We start from the raw sequence: 22855 nt of genomic DNA, 5'->3' as shown, positions 1-22855 counted from the left end.
ATTGTCATTAGAATATTAATGATATCTGCAATACATTTATGTAGGTTCTTTTCTGTTTACCGTAAGGGGGTTTTCGCTGCGCTCCCTGCTCTTGTCAATGCTAGGCTGCCTGGATTGACATGTTGTTTCGGGGGCCAATGCAGGCCTGATGGTACAAAAGTGCAAGCATTTTGTTTCTCTTACAGGCCTGAAATTGAACATCTCTCTGCAACCCTGCTTCTAATTAGTTAATTAAAAACAGAATCACATTATTTCGACTGCACGCCTGCAAGCTGACTTGTGTTTTATCAGAATATGGGGCAATGAATAGTTCAGGAGGGCTGAACAATGAGCTGTTGTAAATTAAACAACTATGAAAACAAACTGCAGAGACAAACCGTGGAAGAAAAAACAGGGAATTACTTCATTGTAAGTATAATGGCATAAAGAAACATGACTCTTTACAAATTGTTTTGCTGAATAGAAATAATGGACTTCCGGTGTGACGATGTAGGAGAACGCAGATGAGTGTTTTTTTCATGCGGATGGTTGAAATATTCAATTGTTTTCAATGGGAGCGCCACATTTTTAGAACAGCATGAGCGTAATGAGGCTCTGAGCGAGTATTTCACACTCAAGCGCTGAGCGCTCAGCGTTTTTTTACTGGTCGCCAAGAGTTGAAGAATGTTCAACTTTGAGTAAAACGCAGCGCTCATCACTGTCACTTTTCACCCAGGCGTCCAATCACAGTGGAGGAGGGGTGGGGAAAATACAACACAGACCAACCGCCACATTCATTCTGCTTGTACAACGTCAACAGATGAAAACAAGCAGCATAATAACAGAACAAAATCATTTAAAACAAGAGCCTTTACATTGCATTTTTATATAGAATCAATACAGAAACAAACTATCTGTGAAATGAGATACTAGTAACACTTCCGCGGATATTCCGTACATAACAAGCCTAAAGCCAAAAATAGTCTCAACTGAAAAAAACGCTGTGCTGCCAAAACGCTCTCAAGCGCCCACAGCTAGACGTTTTCAGCAGAGCGCCTAGCGTTTTCAGCTGGATAAAAACGCTTTGGTGGACACGCGGCCTTAATGGGTAAAATTACTATATACACCGAGCCAATGGCGTCTGTATTATGCAATGGTGTAGTGTCATCGTGATTTAAACTAAGGGGGAAACAAGGGTGTTCCCTCTCCCTTCTTATTTTTTGCATTGGTCTTAGAGCCATTAGCTTTAGCAATACATACTAATCCAAATATCAAAGGTATCATAGTGGACCAGAAGGAGCATAAGGTACATCTATATGCTGATGATATATTACTTGTCTCTTCAGTAACCCACAATGTGTTACTTAATTGACGGTTTAACACACAACACACACAACCTTGAGGCGGATGGGCTACAACAGCAGAAGATCCCACCGGGTACCACTCATCTCCACTACAAATAGGAAAAAGAGGCTACAATTTGCACGAGCTCACCAAACCTGGACAGTTGAAGACTGGAAAAATGTTGCCTGGTCTGATGATTTCTGTTGAGACATTCAGATGGTAGAGTCAGAATTTGGCGTAAACAGAATTAGAACATGGATCCATCATGCCTTGTTACCACTGTGCAGGCTGGTGGTGGTGGTGTAATGGTGTGGGGGATGTTTTCTTGGCACACTTTAGGCCCCTTAGTGCCAATTGGGCATCATTTAAATGCCACGGCCTACCTGAGCATTGTTTCTGACCATGTCCATCCCTTTATGACCACCATGTACCCATCCTCTGATGGCTACTTCCAGCAGGATAATGCACCATGTCACAAAGCTCGAATCATTTCAAATTGGTTTCTTGAACATGACAATGAGTTCACTGTACTAAAATGGCCCCCACAGTCACCAGATCTCACCCAATAGAGCATCTTTGGGATGTGGTGGAACGTGAGCTTCGTGCCCTGGATGTGCATCCCACAAATCTCCATCAACTGCAAGATGCTATCCTATCAATATGGGCCAACATTTCTAAAGAATGCTTTCAGCACCTTGTTGAATCAATGCCACGTAGAATTAAGGCAGTTCTGAAGGTGAAAGGGGGTCAAACACAGTATTAGTATGGTGTTCCTAACAATCCTTTAGGTGAGTGTATACTGTATGTATGTATGTATGTATGTATTTATGTATGTATGTATGTATGTATGTATGTATGTATGTATGTATATATGTATATATATATATATGTGGAAGCAAGTCATATCAAAATGGCATACTACTGTTCGTGAAATACAATCCCAATTGATTAACAGATGCTACTGGACTTAAACTAAGAAATGATACACTATGCTGGCGGTGTAACAAGGATACAGGAACTATGGTTAATATGTTATCTGAATGTGACAAAGTGGAGGAATTGTGGGAGAAATTTGTTAATAAGACTCTTAATCTGTCATTGTACAAGAACCCTGCTCTGGGTATTATACTGGAGGATGCGCATATGCCTCGACAACAGATGCTGATGCCGTTTAGCTATGGTTTCTGGATGTAGTCTTTCTGAGACATTGGAAGTCAGACGACTTCCTGATGAATGGATAGAACTCATGTTGAATATTGCTATGTTATGAACGTGTGATATTTAGAGCCTCAGGACGCCATGAGCTGTATATGAAAACTTGGGGTCCCTTTCTCGCCTTGGCTAAAAATGTATTATGAAAAGAGAATTACTCTGTCAATTCAGAACTAAATTTCTATGTTGTTATCTACTTTTTCTGTAAAGTTGACCCAACCTTTATTGATCTATTATCTGTATATATATATATATATATATATATATATATATATATATATATATATATATATATATATATATATATATATATATATATATATATATATATATATATATATATATATATATATACCACATATATCACACTGATCAGGCATAACATTATGACCAATATTCCTAATATTGTGTTGGTCACCCTTTTGCTGCCAAAACAGCCCTGACCCGTCGAGGCATGGACTCCACTAGACCTGGTGTGGTATCTGTGCTTTGGTATCTGGCACCAAGTGGGATCTGGCACCAAGATGTTAGCAGCAGATCCTTTAAGCCCTGTAAGTTGCGAGGTGGGTCAGACTTGTTTGTTCAACATATCTCAGAGATGCTCGATTGGATTGAGATCTGGGGAATTTGGAGGCCAAGTCAACACCTCAAACGTTGTAGTGCTTCTCAAACCATTCCTGAACCCTTTTTTATTTGTGGCAAGGCGCATTATCCAGCTGAAAGAGGCCACAGCCACCAGGGAATACCGTTTCCATGAAAGGATGTACATGGTCTGCAACAATGCTTACGTAGGTGGTATGTGTCAAAGTAACATCCACATGGATGGCAGGACCCAAGGTTTCCCAGCAGAACATTGCCCAAAGCATCACACTGCCTCCGCCGGCTTGCCTTCTTCCCATAGTGCATACTGGTGCCATGTGTTCCCCAGTTAAGCGATGCACACACACCCGGCCATCCATGTGATGTATAAGAAAATGTGATTCATCAGACCAGGACACCTTCTTCCATTGCTCCGTGGTCCAGTTCTGATGCTGACATAACCACTGTTGGTGCTTTCGGCGGTGGACAGGGGTCAGCATTGGAACCCTGACATGTCTGTGGCTATGCAGCCCCATACGCAACAAACTGCGATGCACTGTGCATTCTGAAACCTTTCTGTCAGATCCAGCATTAACTTCTAGAGCAATTTGCGCTACAGTAGCTCGTCTGTTTGATCAGATCACATAGGCCATCCTTCGCTCCCCATGTGCATCAATGAGCCTTGCCCACCCATGACTTTGTCGCCGGTTCACCCCTGTTGCTTCCTTGGACCACTTTTAATAGATACTGACCAATGCAGACCGGGAACACCCCACAAGAGCTGCAGTTTTGGAGATGCTCTGACCCAGTCGTCTAGCCGTCACAATTTGGCCCATTGTCAAACTCGCTTAAGTCCTTACGCTTGCCCATTTTTCCTGTTTCTAACACATCAACTTTGAGGACAAAATATTAACTTGCTGCCTAACATATCCCAACCACTAACAGGTGCTGTGATGAAGAGATAATCAGTGCTATTGACTTCATCTGTCGTAATGTTATGCGGTGTATATATATAAATATATATCCAAGCTCAAATAATAACTATTTATTTGTGTTGTAAGTCATTTTATGATATAAACTGAGAGAGAACATGACACTCCCCCTTAGAAAAAACTAAAGAGACCTCATTCTGGTCTAAATCAATAGCTACATGTAATGACAAACATCCAATGATGACTGTAAATCAGGCATAAATCTAAAAACTAATCCCATCTGCATAGTGTGTTAATGTCATGAGACAATTGACAGTGAATGAAGGCCAAACAAATGAACATTAGGATTTAGCTAAAAGCCTCAGAGCAGCTCATTAAGCCAATAGAACTAAAGCACAAGCCAATTATTGTTCATCTCTCCTTATATACCCAAACAAACTGCCTCATCTGCATATTGTTTAATGGATTGTTAGGGTAAAAGCAGAAATGAATAAAGGCCATTATTTCCCACCTATAACATTTACCCCCTCATAATCCCTCTGCAAACGTGTCCCCAGACATAATTCTTAGCTGTCAAAAGTATAAATTGGCAAGCCTTGGGGCCTGGTGTTAAACAGCAGGTGGGTTGCTTATATTAGTGAGTTTTACTGTTCTATCAGCAAAAATGAATATGTGCTTTCGGTGAGTAACCTTGGATCAGTTATCAAAAGTACAAAGGAATTCAAGGTATTCCTTGAATAAAGAAGTGCTACGAATATTGAAACAACTTTTTTCAGTTTACATTGATTTGTATAGAGCTTTTCACATATAGTTTCATGCAATGCATATAGTTTCAAAGCAGCTTTAAAGAAAATGCATGGGTCTACATCACAATTTAGAGTGACCTGTTACCAGAGGTGACTGTGTCCAAGTTATGTATTTCAGAAATGTCCATATGTCCAGAAATAATGATCTCATTGAAGTAATTATTACAAGTTGTGAATATAAGGATTTACAAAATAAAGAAAATTTAGCATTGGTGCATGTTGATTCAGAGTTTGCGTCATCTGAAGTCCTCGCAGGCTCCAAACTTTGGCAACATTGGCACCAAAAACGTATCATAACAACAGCTGCGTTTGCTGAACGGTTTACTGCTGTGTGTTCTATATGGTCTAAAGGAATAAATGAGGATTTGTGTATCTAATTCATCTCTTTTTAAATAGGCCATGAGACAAACAAAGCTTATATATTTTCATACATTTGCACTGCTCTATTTATAGTAAATCCAAACCATTCATTCTATTCATTTTATCTTGACTTAACACAAATAAAACATTATTATTTGAGCTCAGACATGTTATCAGGATCTCTTAGATGGCTTTTATCTGTGAGATGTCTTCAGAGATCAGAGCAAGGTCTTGAGGCTGATTTGACTAAAATGATGTTTCAAGTTCTTATTGTTTGTTTACAAAACAAAATAAAGCAAAAACAACTGAATGACCTTCTTGTGATTATTCTCTTCTTGTTTAACCTTTATTTACATGAAAAAGAGTGTTTGGTAATGCTCAGGTTTGCTCAGAGCAGATGCACTTGACCCTATCAGAGAGCATTGCTCGATATTAGCATCTTCCTCTTCCGCCACTCGCTCGCTTCTCTGATCTATAATGTGAAGTGCCTCCTTTGGTGTTGTGAAAGGTTAAGTGTGTAAATAAATGCAAAGTATGGCTGTTGCCTTCGGAATTGAAGGGCATGAGTCAATCAAATCATAACGGGTGCTGAATCGTAAAGCTTTTGGAGGTCAATTACAGTTATTTTTGTAGGGTTTAAAGGGATAGTTCACCCAAAAAATACAAATTATGTAAGCACCAACCGTCATGTCGTTCCAAACCAGTATGACTTTCATTCTTCCGTGGAACTCAAAATAAATTTCAGTTTGGTGGACTGTCCCTTTTAAATGGTGCAATGTGTTTTCACTAAATCCTGTTTCTAATTGTTACCAGTAAAGAATGAAATCGGAAAATACTGTAGAACCAGGGAAAAAAATGCACTATTCAGTCTGTGGGATGATAAAAATCAATCATCATGTTTTTTGCTAGTTTCAGCCTGATGCAGTTATCATTTTCATGTCCAGCACCACGTTTTAAATAGCAAATGCACTCACGCCCATCTGTTCGCCCATGGGTGTGCTGGTCTGAAAGCGAGGTGTGTTCAGGAGCATTGTTGGCGTGTTGCTATTTTGAGGCAACTGAAAACGACTGCGCCATTGACCAACAAAAACCTGGTCTAAAGTCAATAGCGTAGAATTTTTGTGTTATTTAAAGGGCGCATTAGTAATAGGGGTGGCACGGTTCACAAAACCCACAGTTCGGTTCGTATCACGGTTTTCGGTTCTGTACGGTTCTTGTTGTTGTTTTTTCTTTTATTAATTAACACTCCACGAATTTACTTTAGCATATGACATATAGCTTAATTATCCACAATTTAGGATACAGTATTAAAAAAATTGTGATATCATGTAGAAGTTGTATCCAAACTGGCTGTCTCCTGCTTACGCTGTCTACCGAGTCCGACACATTGGCGTAACATTTTTCATGTTAATCATGTTCATTTTGATCAGAACAATGCACTGTGGCTTTAATTCAGCGTGAGCAGCTGACCAGATTAACATGAAAAATAACAAATTTCACCATGATATCATATAGTGAAGTGTTCCGTGTGTTTCACAATCACCATATGACATCCAGCGCTGTGAAAAAAAAAAATATCACGAAAACACAACACTGCCAGAAGTTTTTGCCCAAACTTCAAAGGCCTGTTTAAATGATTAAAACTAGAAGCATATCTTCACTTTAATGTTACATTTATCATGTGAACTACTTATATACAACATGTTATATGCATGTGTGTTTGGGACAGAGGGGAACACGGTCGCATTTGCAGCAGATAAACACTGCTTCTGCCCTGCCAACAGTAAAAGTGGAGTGCTGCAGATCATGTCACGTGTAGAAATGGCAAGTGGGAGAGATAAGGAAGGCTGCCCGGAGTTGATGCGCCAGCGTCGTATAACGCCGACTTCACACCGCATGCGTAAGCAGTTGAACCATGCGACACACACATGCTCCGAACAAGCGAACCGAACGGTTCGGATGTTTTTTCATGTACCGTGCCACCCCTAGTTAGTAATATGTGCCTATAGGCGGGTGTACAACCCACGTACACTCTGCTTATTACACACACAGGGCAGCAGCAGCACACAAACCTTTTTAAATATTAAAAATAAAAGGATTCCTCTCTGGATAAGCGTTCAGTCTTTCCGTTCGCAAATTCCGCCATGTAAATAGCGAATCCGCCATGGTGCAAGCACAGGGAATGGGAGATGAGACTCTGATTGGTTTATTGCATGTTAAGCCCAAAACACACCCATGACTCATTACAAGACTAGGTACAACCCTTTTGGACCATGGGCATTTTTCCATCGTTAAACTAACAAAAGTGGATTTGGACATGCCCTAAGTGCACCTGCGCCATGCGCTTCAGACTATGCACTCAGATCAAGGCCCTGGGTCTCTAAAATCAGGTGAGATTTTAACCTAATAGCACACAGAGCGAGAGAGAGAGAGAGAGAGAGAGAGAGAGAGAGAGAGAGAGAGAGAGAGAGAGAGAGAGAGAGAGAGAGAGAGAGAGAGAGAGAGAGAGAGAGAGAGAGAGAGAGAGAGAGAGAGAGAGAGAGAGAGAGAGAGAGAGAGAGAGAGAGAGAGAGAGAGAAATCAATACTGATCAATTCTGAGAATAGTTCTTGTCGATTAAACACAAGGGTTGATAAATGATTGTTATGTTCTTAGAATAATGGCAAATCAGTAAATTATGATGCCTTTATTTTTATATTGATCTGTCTCAATAAAGAAACATAGTACAAGGCATTTTTTGCAGTATTTGATAAGGTTCTTTCTGGAGGGGACTTTAGATTAAGTTGTATATAGATCAAGTTGTAACATGTTCAATGCAGGCTGAGGGCAAAGTAAATGGAAATGGAAATGAAAATTCATATGAGTGCATTCATATTTAGTTCCAAATAGAGGAATCATTTACTCACGCTCATGTTGTTCCAAACTATGACATTCCAGCCCCTGTGGAACACAAAAGAGGATATTTTGAAAAATGTCTTAGTGTTTTTTTTTTTTTTGTCTATCTTTAAATCCCTTTTACTATCTCTTTAACTAATGCAATGCATTTGTTTTTCATATCTATATGCCTTCTTTCTCTATTTAGTCAAAAGCGGGTGATTGTATGACAATAGTTAATTATGGAGATGATCAGATGTGATCAGCTGTTGTGTCCCAATAAGCAGGACTGACAGCTTCAGCCCTGAATTTAGGCATGTCATAAAGACGACATGTAAATGATCCTGCACACAGATTTTTATTTACAGTGAGAAGTGTAGTGCATTTTGGGTATGAGTATGTAACATCTTTACGGAGATATCTTTGTCTCTGAATATTGTTGTGCAGTCTTATTAAAAGCAATTTGAAGGGTTATGGATTTTATCTCTTTTTAATATTTTAATGGATGGCAGATTGGCATTTTAATTTAGTTCAGTGTTCAAATAGTGGTCAGGGAAATTGCGATGTGATTTTATATCATATCATATTAATTGAGCAGATTCCACAACAGCCGAGCTGTTATTTAAAGGGGACGGAGCCAAAATAACACTGGGATCAATCCAAGCAAATTCTGCGAATGGAGCCAAAGAACAATTTGCCATGTATAATTTGTGTTATTGTCTCCTGGTATTGTGAGATGTGGAAAAAAACACTCACCGTAACAATTACGTAACCGCATATAGGCCACATAAAGGTGAAGTGTGTCATTTCTTTGCCACTATAGCAGCTCCAAACATCCTTTAAAGGCTGAAGCATGTTTAATATGTAGAGACAACTACTGTTTGGGGTCAGTACGATTTGTTAAATGTTTTTTTTAATTAAATAAGTCTCCTTATTTCACCAAGGCTACATTTATTTTTTATCAAAATACAGTAAAAACAGTAGTGTTGCGAAATATTGTTCAGTCAAAAATTTCTGTTTTCCATTTTAATATATTTTAAAATATAATTTATTCCTGTGATGGTCAGAATTATTATTTCAGTTTTTAGTGTCACATAATCCTTCAGAAATAATTCTAACATGTTGCATATTATTTTAACCTTCGTACATCCCTCACACTCTGTAACAAATCAGTCCCTCGTGGGTCTAGTCTCTCTATTTGCTCTGGTTAAATCACAAAATAAAATGTACACAAACGTGTCTCTGCTCTTGATACAGAATCACTGATGAACACCTTGGTTATAATGAGGGAAAAAAATGATACGTTCTTGGATTCGAACCCAGAACCGAACCTCAGACACACATATACCACACAAATGGGTAGGTTTAGGGATGGAATGGGGTTGGGTTACATGTTAAAACATGTCTAGATAGGGTAAACAAAATTATGCTGGCTGATTAAATTGAGAATCACACTCCAACATGTCATAATGGCAAAATCATAACCCAATTGATCATCATGACCATAACTTTCCCATGCCCAACACGTCTGTGTATGACGCCAAAGATTTCTCATTGAATTGAATGGAGCACCCAGCACGTCGATATAGTGACGCCTAGGGGTGCCTTTAACGTCTTTATTGTGATGCGGAAAGCACTTGACCATGCTTCGGATTTTGACGCCTTGGGAGAGAGTACGGGTTGTCTATATGGAGCAAATGAACTGTTCCGCTGGGTCCTAAAGTCAGTTCTTGTTTAGTTTAAAATTTTTAGCACTTTTGTAGGTTTTTCTATGTAAATTGAAGCATTCCTCGCATTCCATTAATTCCAAAGGGGGTCAAATTGACCCGCGAGGGACTAAATTGTTACTTTTTTTTATATCAACCACATTACCTCCTCGGATCCAGTACATTTTTTTGTGTGTATTCATGGTTCAAGTGCGACAAAAGTTCTAAGGTTTTGAACCACTCTAATGAACACTCAATTAAAAAAAATATTCAGGTCAAAATGACCCGAGGGTCAACGAGGGATAAATGTTGAAAACAGTTGTGCTGCTTAATATTTTTTTAAATATTTTTAGGATTCTTAGATGAATTAAAAGTTTAAAACAACATTTATTTGAAATAGAAATCCTTTGTAACCTTATAAATGTCCTCACTGTCACTTTTGTTCATTTAATGTATCTTAGCTGTATCTTAGTAATAATTTCTTTGAAAAAAAAATCTAAATCACCCAATTTTTTAAACAGTAGGCCTATTTTATGATATAGTAATTTGTAAGCCACTGGGGCTAAATAAAACTGCTGTTTATTTGAGCATCCTGATAAGAAACACTAACTTGTCCAATGGCATGACCTTGGAGGCGGGACTATCTGTTTTGTTTTTTTCGACCAATGGCAGGTAGGGAAACCAATTTGAAAAAAGTAATTATTTTTTCAATTCTATTTGGGTATGCTAGTAAAAAAAATAGGCTATACACTTCCGATTTCAGATTGTGTTTTACATGCAAAGATTACTTAATGTGATTATAGTGTTGTGCAAAACTGAGAAGCAGTACCGTGGAAATAAAACAATCCTTTTAGGCATCAATTTAGTGCACCCTCTCTGTGCTGAAAAAGGATGGTGATGAATCATCCATCTGTTAAAAAAACACAAATACACACACATGCTAGAGAGGAAAGTTTTCTCACTATGTGACACATTCATACATTGGTGAGAGTTTCTCCCAGGGCTCTTCAAATGTGTGCATGGAGAATACGGTGAATGAATCCGTCTAATCTGGGCATTGGTATTCGCGGCTGTTTGTGCCGGTTGTGTGGCAGGATATGGGAATTGCTGGAGGGGACGGAGCCCGTGAGAAGCTGTGGGTATTGTGTTGGGTTGAGGATACCAGGCTGGAGAAGTGGTCTCCTCTGAGGAACTATAGAGACCGAGGTAGTTCCCATGCTCCAGTGCTCTGTGGAACACTGCAATGTGTGGCCTCTACTTTAGGCCACTGATAAAGCCTCTCCAGACCTCTAATTACCCACAATGCTCTCTCTCTGTTTGTCTCTTTCTCTATTTCATTCAACCAGTATCTAATCGGAATGCAATTTTAAGTGCGAAGCTTTGACACGTCAAGGTTTTATTCAGCGCACAATTATTCAACTGACTACACAGGCTGAATATTTCCTCTTTGCATTAGTGCACGGCCTTATTCACGAATGATTTGTTTATTTTGGATTAAACGTGGGAATATTTTGTTGCATGCAAAGGGTGTTTCTCATCCTCAAAAGGTTAGCAGGGTCATTCTATGAAACGAGTGCCATCAAAGGTTCTATGAAAGATAACAGTTTTGTTTTTTACTCAAGGTCATGAAAGGTGCCTTTGTGTCAATACAAAATCACCTCAAAAAATATTTATGGAATATATCATTACTTTATTGGACCAAAGAATTTGATGGTAACAAACTGAGGACACAACTTCTAGTCTGATAATATATCAACTAAAGTCTAAAAATATATATTGAAAAAATAAAGAAATAACTTTTACTTCTATACCTATATACTGTATAAATAAAAATGTGAATTAAAATCAAATAATATAAAGAGTCAAATTTTTTAAATATGCTAAAAATAATTTAACATGTTTAAAAATATATATATTAACTCATGGTAAAAGTCACTTTTCCTTAATTTTTACTGTTCAAAAGTCAGATTTTAAAATAAATAAATACTTTTATTCAGCATGAATGCATTAAATTGATCGAAATTGACATTTACAATGTTTCAAAAGATTTTCCATTTTAACATTTATTGAAATAGAAAACAGTTATTCTAAACTGTAATAATATTTAGCAATATTACTGTTTTTTCTGTACTTTTGATCAAGTAAATACATCCGTCGTAAGCACAAGAGACTCTTACCAAAGAAAAGATATTATCGATGACAAACCTTTGAACAACAGTGTATGAAGGATACAAATGGCACCATTTTGGAGAATGATCCAACAGTATTAGGCTCCTGAAGCTTAAAACAATAATATGAGTAAATATGAGACATAGCTCTTCCAATGAACTAATGAAGAAACAGAAGGGAAGTTACAGAAGACCAGATATAAAGGGAGATTCTTCAAAAGTTGAATGAAAGTCTTCCGAGAAAGGCTATCACTGATTTCACATCACATACTTGTCATGTGTAATAGCATGAATATTTAATGCACAGCAGAAAAGATGAGAAGAAGTCTTATCTGAAATATGGATTTCCTCATTGGGCCTAATAAATATTTGACTTAATAAGCAGCTAGACAGATTAATGATTAGCTGAGTTTAAATAGTTAATAGAGGACAGATATGAAGAGGAAAGTGTCATTATGTGCAGTCGCTGCTGTCATTGTGACGTCAGAGCAAAAGAACATAATTAAACTGCTCATCATACTGTCAGTGCCGTATTCCCTATGGCAAACCACCATCATGCCAATAATACACATCCATTTCTATTTTTATTTCATTACAAAACTCAAACCCAAAGTTACACCAGGCACAGGTTGGGTAGCAAACCACTATCATGCCCTACATGCATAACAAAAATACTTGCACACTTTGCATAAGTTATACAGAAAAACAGTGTATTTCAAAAATGAGTTTTGTAATCACTAGAGCTGTTTGTCACAGTAGGCTTCAGAACAATCATCTAAATCCAATAATATCAGACAGAAGACAGTAAAGAGTGATGACAACAGGAAGCCTGATCAAACTTGCTAGAACATGTCCTCATCAATTCGACAACTTCCTATAACAGTAACAGGAAATTCATTTATTCACAATGACCTTAAAGACTGCCGCCCGCTTCTCTGACAATTACTTCAGCGGAGCCTAGATAGATACATAATTTTGCACATGGTTTAATGAAAGCCTGTTTCCAGGAACATTCAAGCTCTTCTAAAAGCAATAATCATTTATAGGCCTGTGTAAAGGATGGGTCAGGGAATTGCCTCATTCTTTCATTTCTAAGGGCCAGTTCACACAGAAATTTTACTGATTAAAAAAAAAGTGCAAGTCTGCAAAAGACGCGAGGCCTGAGCTCAACAGTTAAAGACGTCAGTCTAGGGGGTGTTTACATAAAACAATGGAAAAGCAGCGCAGTGGAATGGAAAAACGCGTTCTCCGTAAACGGCCCCGAAGCCTGTCTAAACTGCTTGTGCACAACTCACTTGTTGGCTGCTATTGAAGTGCTTAGTGGCAACTGAATTCCTTAAAGCCATGGATTTGTAAATACTTGCATTAGGTGTTGCAAAGAAAACTCTGTAACTGCCAACCTAGCAATTTAATGCATCATAGGTCTATTCCTAATGCAAAGTCTGCTCCAAAAGCTAGACAGTACCATTAAAGTCGACATTAAATCAAAACTGACAATTTCTATTTTTTTAATGAAATTTGCAGTGATTGTAATAAATGATCCGTGCTCTTTTATTCCTTTTTGAGGGAACTCAACACTGCGTCATGATGTTGACGCTATGGGAATGCCCCCCACACTCCAAAAAATATTTTATGATGCTGTTCACTTTATTTAAGCAATTCATCTTGATTTAACACAACTATATCAGGTTTCTGGTTCAAATGTAATTGATTCATGTTAAACCAGCGGTTTTCAATAGGTGAGGCGCGCCTCCCCTGGGGGGCGCCAAAGAGCCACAGGGGAGGCGCGACGTGAAAAAAGAAAAAAGAAAACATATACTCGCGTCGCGGTATACTGGGTAAAAGCTACGCGGGATACTCGCGTAGTGGTACAAACGAGTTGACTGATTACTGACAAGTAGTAATGCTGACAGATTAAGCAATGGCTCCTTCTGGCTCAACGTGTGCACAGGTGCTCAAACAATAGGCCTACTCGAAAACTGAAGGATTTTATGAATGGCACCTGTTTTCAACACAAACACTCTACGCAGAAAGAGTGTTTCTTGTACTTAGAAAAAACTGCAATACAATTATTTTTTTAAGGGGTAGGCTATGTTTATTTTTTTCAATCATTTTAAAATTAATTGGAGAATTAATTTGAATGTGCCTAATAGACTATGTGTTGTAGCCATTAAATAAGCGCATTTAGTTTCATATGTTAAAATATTATATGTTATTTTTTTCCATCAATATGTTGATTATGAAAAGTGAACACCATGAGTATAGGATGCATCGGGGACATGGAGTGGGTCAGACATGATTGACCACTTCATTAAGTTTCGTTTTGTAGAAAGACTTTCTTTAGTTTAAAGTGAATTTCGTTTTGTATAAATTGTATCTTAATTTTAATAAATGTTTATTCAACAAATTGCCTGGATTTAATAAATAAGAAGCAAATATAGCCGCGATCAATTGCATTGCACGCGTGAACTGGAGCGCATCATAAATTCATATCTCATATCTCTTTAATTTTTTATTATAAATTAATTGAAACTCAGTTTATGCCTCATAGACATGAAAAATATTTAAGAAAGCTTTACATTTCTTTAAATGAAACTATTCAAAACGAAAAGAAATAGGCTAGCTAACGTTACTCAATGTAATCCATGATGTGCATTTCTCTCTGTAGGCTAGGCGTGTTCAATACGGAGATGGAGATCTTCAACTTAATTTTTGCAGCTGACACAGACAGAAAAGACTAGTGTAGGCCTACTAATACAAATCAATGCACGAAATCGAACTTTTTTATTTTAAATTTTTATTAAGCTTTAACAAAAACAACCAAGGTACATTAACAATTCACTCAATATAACTGTCGAAATCGAACTGATAGCAGTAATTCAGGCTAACGTAAACCGGAAGTTTGTTTTTTGGATTGTTGTTCTACGTTGCCATAGCGACCATGTGAAATGTTTTCGGGAAAGTTGTGAATTCATACATCTCTATTGATATCTGTAACTCTGCGTGTATTAGCTTTAAAAATGCATCGTTTCCTTGTCCCAAGTCAACAGAAGTCAGCGTTAAGGGAGGAGACAGGACCCAGCAAAAAACTTAGGAAATATGATCCTGAATACTTAAAGTTGGGATTCACCTGTTCGGGGTCCGAGGCTGCACCTCTGCCGCAGTGTGTGGTCTGCAAGGAGGTGCTGGCAAATGATAGCATGAGACCATGCAAACTTCGGCGTCACATTGAAACCAAACACACAAATTTAGTGAACAAGCCCGTTGAGTTTTTTGAGAGGAAGCGTGACGATTTGCAGTCACAAAAAACAATAATACAGTCGTTTGGCACTGTTAACATCAAGGCGACAGAAGCATCGTATCGTGTCGCGCTACATATAGCGAAGGCAGGCAAACCACACAACATCGGCGAAACATTGCTACTCCCTGCAGCTAGAGATATGTGTTCAGTAATGCTGGGAGAAGCAGCTGCTGCTAAACTTGACGTGATCCCTATGTCTGACAATACCATCCAGCGGCGAATATCAGACATGGCTTGTGATGTCAAAGAGCAGGTCCTGGACTGTGTTCGTGAAAGCCCCTTTCACGCCATTCAGCTGGATGAGTCCACTGACGTCGCACACTGTGCTCAACTGATGGTGTATGTTCGCTTTATTAAAGACCTCAGTGTGCAGGAAGATTTTTTTTTTTGCGTTCCTCTACCCGCCCGCACAACAGCTGACGAACTTTTCAAGGCCTTGAATAACTTTTACGAGTCTAATTGCCTTGACTGGGGCCGGTGTTGTGGGATATGCACTGATGGGGCAAGAGCAATGACTGGCCGTCACAGCGGTCTCGTAAAACAGGTGCAGGCAGTTGCCCCTGCGGCTGTCTGGAAGCACTGTATTATCCATCGTCAGGCTTTAGCAACAAAAAGGATGCCCCAAGAATTGCGCGCAGTTCTTGATGAGGCTGTCAAAATTGTGAACTTAATTAAATCGCGTGCCTTAAACGCCCGTCTGTTCTCAATTCTCTGCAATGAGATGGGCGCTAACTTTCAGCAGCTGCTCCTGCACTCCGAGGTCAGGTGGCTCTCTCGGGGCAAAGTCCTCACCAGGCTGTGCGATTTGCGCGAAGAAGTCCTCCTCTTCCTCACCGAGATTAACTCCCCACTGGCAAAACATCTGGCAGACATGAACTGGCTTGCTATGTTGGCCTATCTCTCCGACATCTTCGATAGGATCAACTCCCTCAACACCTCGCTCCAGGGCAAAGAGTGCCACGTCTTTTCGGCACACGACCAAGTGTCTGGGTTCAGGAAAAAACTGGACTTGTGGTGTGCTCGTGTTGAACGAGGTTCTGTGGAAATGTTCCCAACCCTGGAGGATGTTGCGGAGAAGACAGGGCTGCCTCTTAATTCTGTCCAACCGGTCATCACTGCGCATTTGAATGGGTTGCGTGAACAGTTTGGCGAGTATTTTGGAGAGGACGCAATGGGAAATCAGTGGGTGAGAAATCCGTTCGCTTTCCCCGCCACACCCAGTGATGGACTGAGCCTGCAGGAGGAGGAGGCCCTGGTCGATCTCAGCTCGAATGTGGACTTGAAGCAGAGACTGGCAGAAATGACGATCACGCGTTTCTGGTTGTCTGTAGAGAGCGAGTTCCCTCAGATCTCCACTAAGGCTATGCAAGTCCTAATCCCCTTCACCTCCACTTACTTGTGTGAGTGTGGGTTTTCCGCACTGACCATGATTAAAAATAAATACAGATCAAGGCTGCAGGTGGAGGACGACTTGCGTTTATTTCTCTCTGCAGTGCAGCCCCGCATCGAACACCTCTGCGCGTCAAAAGCGCGTCCTCATTGTTCCCACTGATATGGGCGGTTAAAAATTAAAATTCAAATGAGTGAATGACACGTGCAAATGACGTGAATAGTGGATTTTGTTTATTGTTTAAATCTGAATGTATTTACATTTTTTTGTAATGCAAATCTTTTTGCAAATTGTAATGCAAATATTTTTGATCTGATAACATGCCTTCAATGCAGTTGACTGTTATGTGTTATGCGCTCCGTGAACAAAAAGCGTTGTCGTTCATTGATCAGAGAGCTGTCCATTGTGCTGATTTTGTTCGAGACGATGTGCATTAAAATGTGCGCTTAAAGAGATAGTTCACTTTAAAATGAAAATTCTGTCATCATATACTCACCCTCAATTTGTTTCAAGCCTGTATGAATTTCTTTCTTCTGCTAAACACAAAGCAAGATATTTTGTCAGTAACCAAACAGTTAACTGGTCCCATTGACCTCCATAGTATATATTTTTTTTCTTACTATGGAAGTCAATGGGACCAGTTAACTGTTTGGTTACTGACATTCTTCAAAATATCTTGCTTTGTGTGCAGCAGAAGAAATTCATACAGGCTTGAAACAAATTGAGGGGGAGTATATGATGACAGAATTTTCATTTTAAAGTGAACTATCCCTTTAAGACCCAGACACAAGTTTCACACTTGTAACATTCACATGTTAAGCATGTTTTGTTGACTTATGGTTAGGCCTACTGATGTTCTGTGATTTTTAAAAGTAGCCTCAAATAGGCCTGGAAGTTATTTGCTGTTGCAAAGATTTATGAATGCACTTCTTAAAAAAAAAAAAAGGAAATAAAATACAATATGAAAAAATATTTACATTTTATTAGTTGTTATTGAAACTCATCATTGCCAGGAACACACAGAAGATGGCATTTACTGCCGAGGCGTGTGTGGGTTATAGCAGGCGGACAGGATTTTGGGGAAGGGGGGGCTCGGCTGTCCTTACCTACTCTAAGGGGAGGCTCACATTCACCCAATTTGAAAACCCCTGTGTTAAACTGACTTAAAAACCGTTACTCTTTGACTGAACTTGATGTTTTCATTTTGAAATAACATGTTTCAATCAAGTAACCCAATCAAACAAGACTTTCACTTCCCATCATGCTTTGCAAAGGGGCTGAATTCGGAGAGTAAATGTTTAAATAAAGTGCTATTTGATACATTTTTAACAAGATGAGAAAATGGAGAGACTTTTTAATGCTTAAAGGACAACTCCGGGGAAAAATGAACCTAGGGGTAATTAACACATGGTTACCAAGTAGATCGTTCTTTGGGATGCGTTTTCATGAAAATCGAATGTAAAGAGTTTTATCTCTAAAAACAGATTAGCTTATGACTAGGGATGCATCGATATATCGGCCGCCGATATTTATCGGCCGTTTTTTGATCAATTTACAACCCCCGGTATATCAGCTATATCATGAGAAAGGCCGATATAACAAACCGATGGTTTATTAATGAACTGCGTGAAGGCACTGAGCTGTGTAATGTCTGCTGCATAATCCAAGATTAATATTCCTGCTGCGCTGCGGTCGGTGTTTTAATGTTCATCAAACAACAAAAGACCAACAAACAAAAAAATGAATCGCTCACTATTCTTGAATAATGGCACGGAATGTTTTGATGAATAAATAAAATGTTGGTCAGTCACTTAAATCAATTGCGATATATACTAGTGTCTGTGAATATTAAGCCCCAAAAATGAAATATGAATCATGCATGTTTCTCTGTCTCTGTGAATGAAAGGAGACGAGCGGCTTCATTTAGCCTAACATTACCTCTTTCTCTCACACACACGCACACACACACACACACTGAAACTCGCTGTGTTTTTCAGCCTCTGCCACCTCAATATGAGACACAAATGCATCTCCAGTCACTTCATGAGCATTTTACCGTTTTATTCGACAAAATCTATCGTCATATCAAAACACACACACAGGAACTCGAAGCACACGGCAACCTGTCAAAATAAAAGTTCAGTTTAACAAACCAAAATAAAAGTTCAGTTTAACAAAGTAATTGTGACAGGATTAATGTTGTACAGAAGAGTCACGTCTCAATGTAATAATAATATATGGTTTTAATTTATACAGTGAAGAATATGCAGTGTTATTTAACATTAAACCTACTTAAAAAGCACTGTTTATTTTAAATTTTCTGTTGTGTATATATATATATAAATAATATTTATGTTGGCCTGGTGAATGTTAAAAAGATCCAGTGTATGTTCATTAGATTAGAATTATCTGATAATGCAGCAATAAACTAGCTAGTAGGCTATAAGTTAATAATGTTTTTGTTTTGTTTTTATTTTAAAAACCCTATTTTAAATGACAACATTTCAAATAAGAGAGCGAGTGACAAATATCGGTATCGGTAAATAATTGTTTGTTAAAATCGGTATTGGCCCCAAAAAATCATATCCGTGCATCCCTACTTATAACGCTAGTATATGGGGCATAGAATAAGTAAAATTAAATTGCTAGTTAATACTAGCCTGGATGCCAGCCGAACTTAGCCCCGCCCACAACATTTTCACTCGGGCAGTTCGGTCTGGACTTTCTCCGTAGAGAAGGAATTATGCCCGAACAGAAACTGTTCGGACCAATGAAATTGTCAGGGCGGGCTTTAGACGATGATGGACAGATGATAAACAGTAAAGTAATCATCCACGTCATCAAAGGCGCTTGGGTTGAATTTGTTCTAATCCTAAACGGAGAACTAGTTCTTATATGCATTCACCTTCACTATTTCTCTCAGAAATGATGATCGTGTTGGTAAGTACTCTGTGTATCCTTAATTTCTTTTTTTTACATCACCGGCAAAGCTCATCTTTTTCTTCTAACGTAACTTATGCTGCCTTCACGTGCTCTCGGGAATTATCGTAAATACGAGTTTCCTAGGTAAACATAGCACATGAACGCCCTCACATTTTGAAACTTGAATGCAATGAGCTCGTAATCACGACTTCAGAAGTCGGAATCATCACATTTCCGATAGCACGTGAAGGCAGCATTTTTCCAGCATGCATGCAGACAGGGTTGCCAAGTTTGTACAACAAAACCCGCCCAATTGCTAACGTTCCTCAAAACTAGCCAAAAACAAGCCCAATAGCTTTCCAGGCGGGTTTTCCAGGAAAAAAAGGCATTTGGGGGGTAAAATATGTGTTATTTTGGCAAAAATCGCATTCCTGGGTCTGTATATCACATAATTGGGGTCGCTTCAACCCGCGGACATGGCAACACAGTGCTGTTGAGTTCTGTTGACATTTGACAACTAACGTTATGCTTTGCTCCGTTGCTTTGATTGGTTGTAGGTCTATCCAATTGAGGTCTTTCCTGGTTCGGTTGAAACACGCCCCATAATCACAGCCCAACGGAGCAGTATCAGACTCATATTCTGACAGGAATTGGGAATTGAGTATGACGACGTCAGGCTAAGTTAATACCACTAACAAGGCTCAAAATAGCCTCACACTAACACGGTAGCATAATGAGGGTCCCTACATGCAAACCGAAGCATTGAGAACTTTGTGTACAAACAGTTTAATAAGAATATACTTTATAAAGACAGTACATTACGCGTATACAGACAGGAGCCATCTTGGAAAACAGTCTCGACAAGTCGAGCCACGGTTGAATAATCCGCCATCTCTTTAGTGTGTATCCTTTGGAAGCACTAGTCTCTGTTGCGTTCAGTTTTTTATTTATTTATTATTATTATTTATTTATTTTCTCTGTTGCGTTCAGTGCTTTAATTCTTCTGGAAACAACGGACCATATGAGATTCCAAGTCACAGTTCATCACTTAGCACAGCGTTCGTGGCTCGACTTGTCAACTTGTTCGTGGCTCGACTTTCCAAGATGGCTCCTGTCTGTATACGCGTAATGTACTGTCTTTATAAAGTATCTTCTTATTAAACTGTTTGTACACTTACAAAGTTCTCAATGCTTCGGTTTGCATGTAGGGACCCTCATTATGCTACTGTGTTAGTGTGAGGCTATTTTGAGCCTTGTTAGTGGTATTAACTAGCGATTTAATTTTACTTATTCTATGCCCCATATACTAGCGTTATAAGCTGATCTGTTTTTAGAGATAAAACTCTTTACATTCGCATCCCAGAGAACGATCTACTCGGTAACCATGTGTTAATTACCCCTAGGTTCATTTTTCACCGGAGTTGTCCTTTAATGTTTTGTTATGTTGGTATTTTTGGAGGTTACCATTGTGGTGAAGTGTAGAGCATATGCTTGGGGTGAGGACCTGCTAATAACAATTAAAGTTGTTTTAATAATAAAAAACAACTACTTTGGGCATGCCATGGATGTAACAAACCCATCTTCTGGCTAGCCAATAAGACCTTGTAAAAGGTTTTATAAATGTTGTAAAAATAGTATTTCACTAAATAAGAATAATCGATCAAACTGGATTACTTGTTTTGGCTTGTTTATTATATTCATTTTAGAATAATTAAATGGAATAGTTTTGGACAAAATTAAGAATGTTAACCTGATTTAACTAAATGGCATTGAATTAACCTTACGTAAAAAACTTAAGTTTACTGAAATAAACAATGTTAATTAAATGCAACATAACCCAATAACGTGGAACCTGTTGACATAACAATAAATTAAGTAAATCCAACGTATAATTTTTTTGAGTGCAGGTGTGACCTGTGTCTGATGAATGTGTGGAATCACGCTAATTAATTGGCAGATGGCAGCCCTATGACGTACATGGAGCGCCCATGAGTATAAAAAAGGCCTTAGACGTCATCAGCTCTTTGTCTTCAGGATCCGCTTGTTTAAGTGTGTGTGAAGATATCAGCTGTCATTGTAAGCTTGAGAGCAGAGTGAGAGCCATTTATGTCAGTCCTGCACGGATCCTGTTTGTGTCAGCGTCTTGTTCCCTCTCAGGGAACCGGGGATATATTCATAACCCTAAACGTTCCCTTTAGAGGGAACTCAGCGCTGTGTCATGACGTTATACTTGTTATACTCACAGGTGCTCCATGTGACGTCATATGGCTGCTGTTTCCACACATGCTTCAGACACCGGTCACACCTGGGGCGTTCTCATAGTGTCAACGTCATGCATGAGAATGGACAAAATTAAGTACCATCTTCCCTTTTGTCTTGTTCAAAAAGCTGTTTCACTCAGATATAGGCCTATGTCACAATAGGAAAAGATTGCAATTTCCATTTTATGTCGATTTTAAAACATTACATTATAAAACAGTATATGTTAAAAAAAAATGGCATATGGTGCAGGAAGACGAAATGGCCCCACTTTATATTAGGTGGCCTTAAGTACTACTTACATCAAAAAATAAGTACAATGTACTTACTGTGTTCAAATTGTATTGCAAAAAAACTTTGCTGATATGATATACGGGTAGAGTTAGGGACAGGTGTGGTGTTATGGGTAAGTTTAAGGGTAGGGTTAGGTGTAAGGGAAGTGTCAACTGTGTAATTACAAATGTAACTACAGAAATTAATTACAGACTTAATTACATGCAGGTATTTTTTCAAATGTAAGTACAATGTAAAAACATGTATATACACAATAAGTGCATTGTATCAAATTATTAATTAAAATGTTAGTACATAGTAGTTAAGGCCACCTAATATAAAGTGGGTCCGACGAAATAATAAATTGTACTAAACCACAACTAAAAGCTCATCAATGGTAACAACACATTAAAATCATATGATATCCATAATTCTAGACCAAGGCATACTGGGTAACCCTTGGCACACATTTCATTAATTTCCAAAAAGTGTTAATAAGAATTAGGTACATCTGGTTCATTAAGGTACATCTGGTTCAGTGTGAGAAACTGCGCGTTGCATTTATATTCTGGGTTCATTTGCTTACGTGTAAATATATACAGCATTAATATCTTTTAATATCAGAAACTTACTACATTTGTACTTAGTACAAACCTGGTGAAAATGACTGGCAGGCAATGGAGGAAGCTTTGTTTTGCCCTCCAGGTGTGCATTCCTATAAAGGTGTGAAGTCTCGTGAAAACAAGGAAT

At 38.6% G+C, this 22855-nt stretch overlaps 1 protein-coding gene across 1 annotated transcript in view; it reads left to right on the top strand.

Annotated features, from left to right (window-relative positions):
- Window positions 1-14980: 14980 nt before the first annotated feature.
- Window positions 14981-22855, top strand: part of LOC307132018 (zinc finger BED domain-containing protein 5-like) — a gene marked incomplete at both ends in the record, with an annotated part of 21687 nt that continues 13812 nt past the window's right edge. Inside the window, one exon of the mRNA XM_079826152.1 lies at window positions 14981-16588. Within this exon, the coding sequence (XP_079682278.1) occupies window positions 14981-16588 (1608 nt within the window). The remainder of the gene's footprint in view (window positions 16589-22855) is intronic.

Source organism: Gobio gobio (assembly GCF_949357685.1).
Source record: "Gobio gobio genome assembly, chromosome: 9".
In the NCBI taxonomy this organism is placed as follows: Eukaryota; Metazoa; Chordata; class Actinopteri; order Cypriniformes; family Gobionidae; genus Gobio; species Gobio gobio.
Note: the sequence above shows the minus strand (reverse complement) of the source record. Positions and strands in the feature narration are given on the sequence as shown.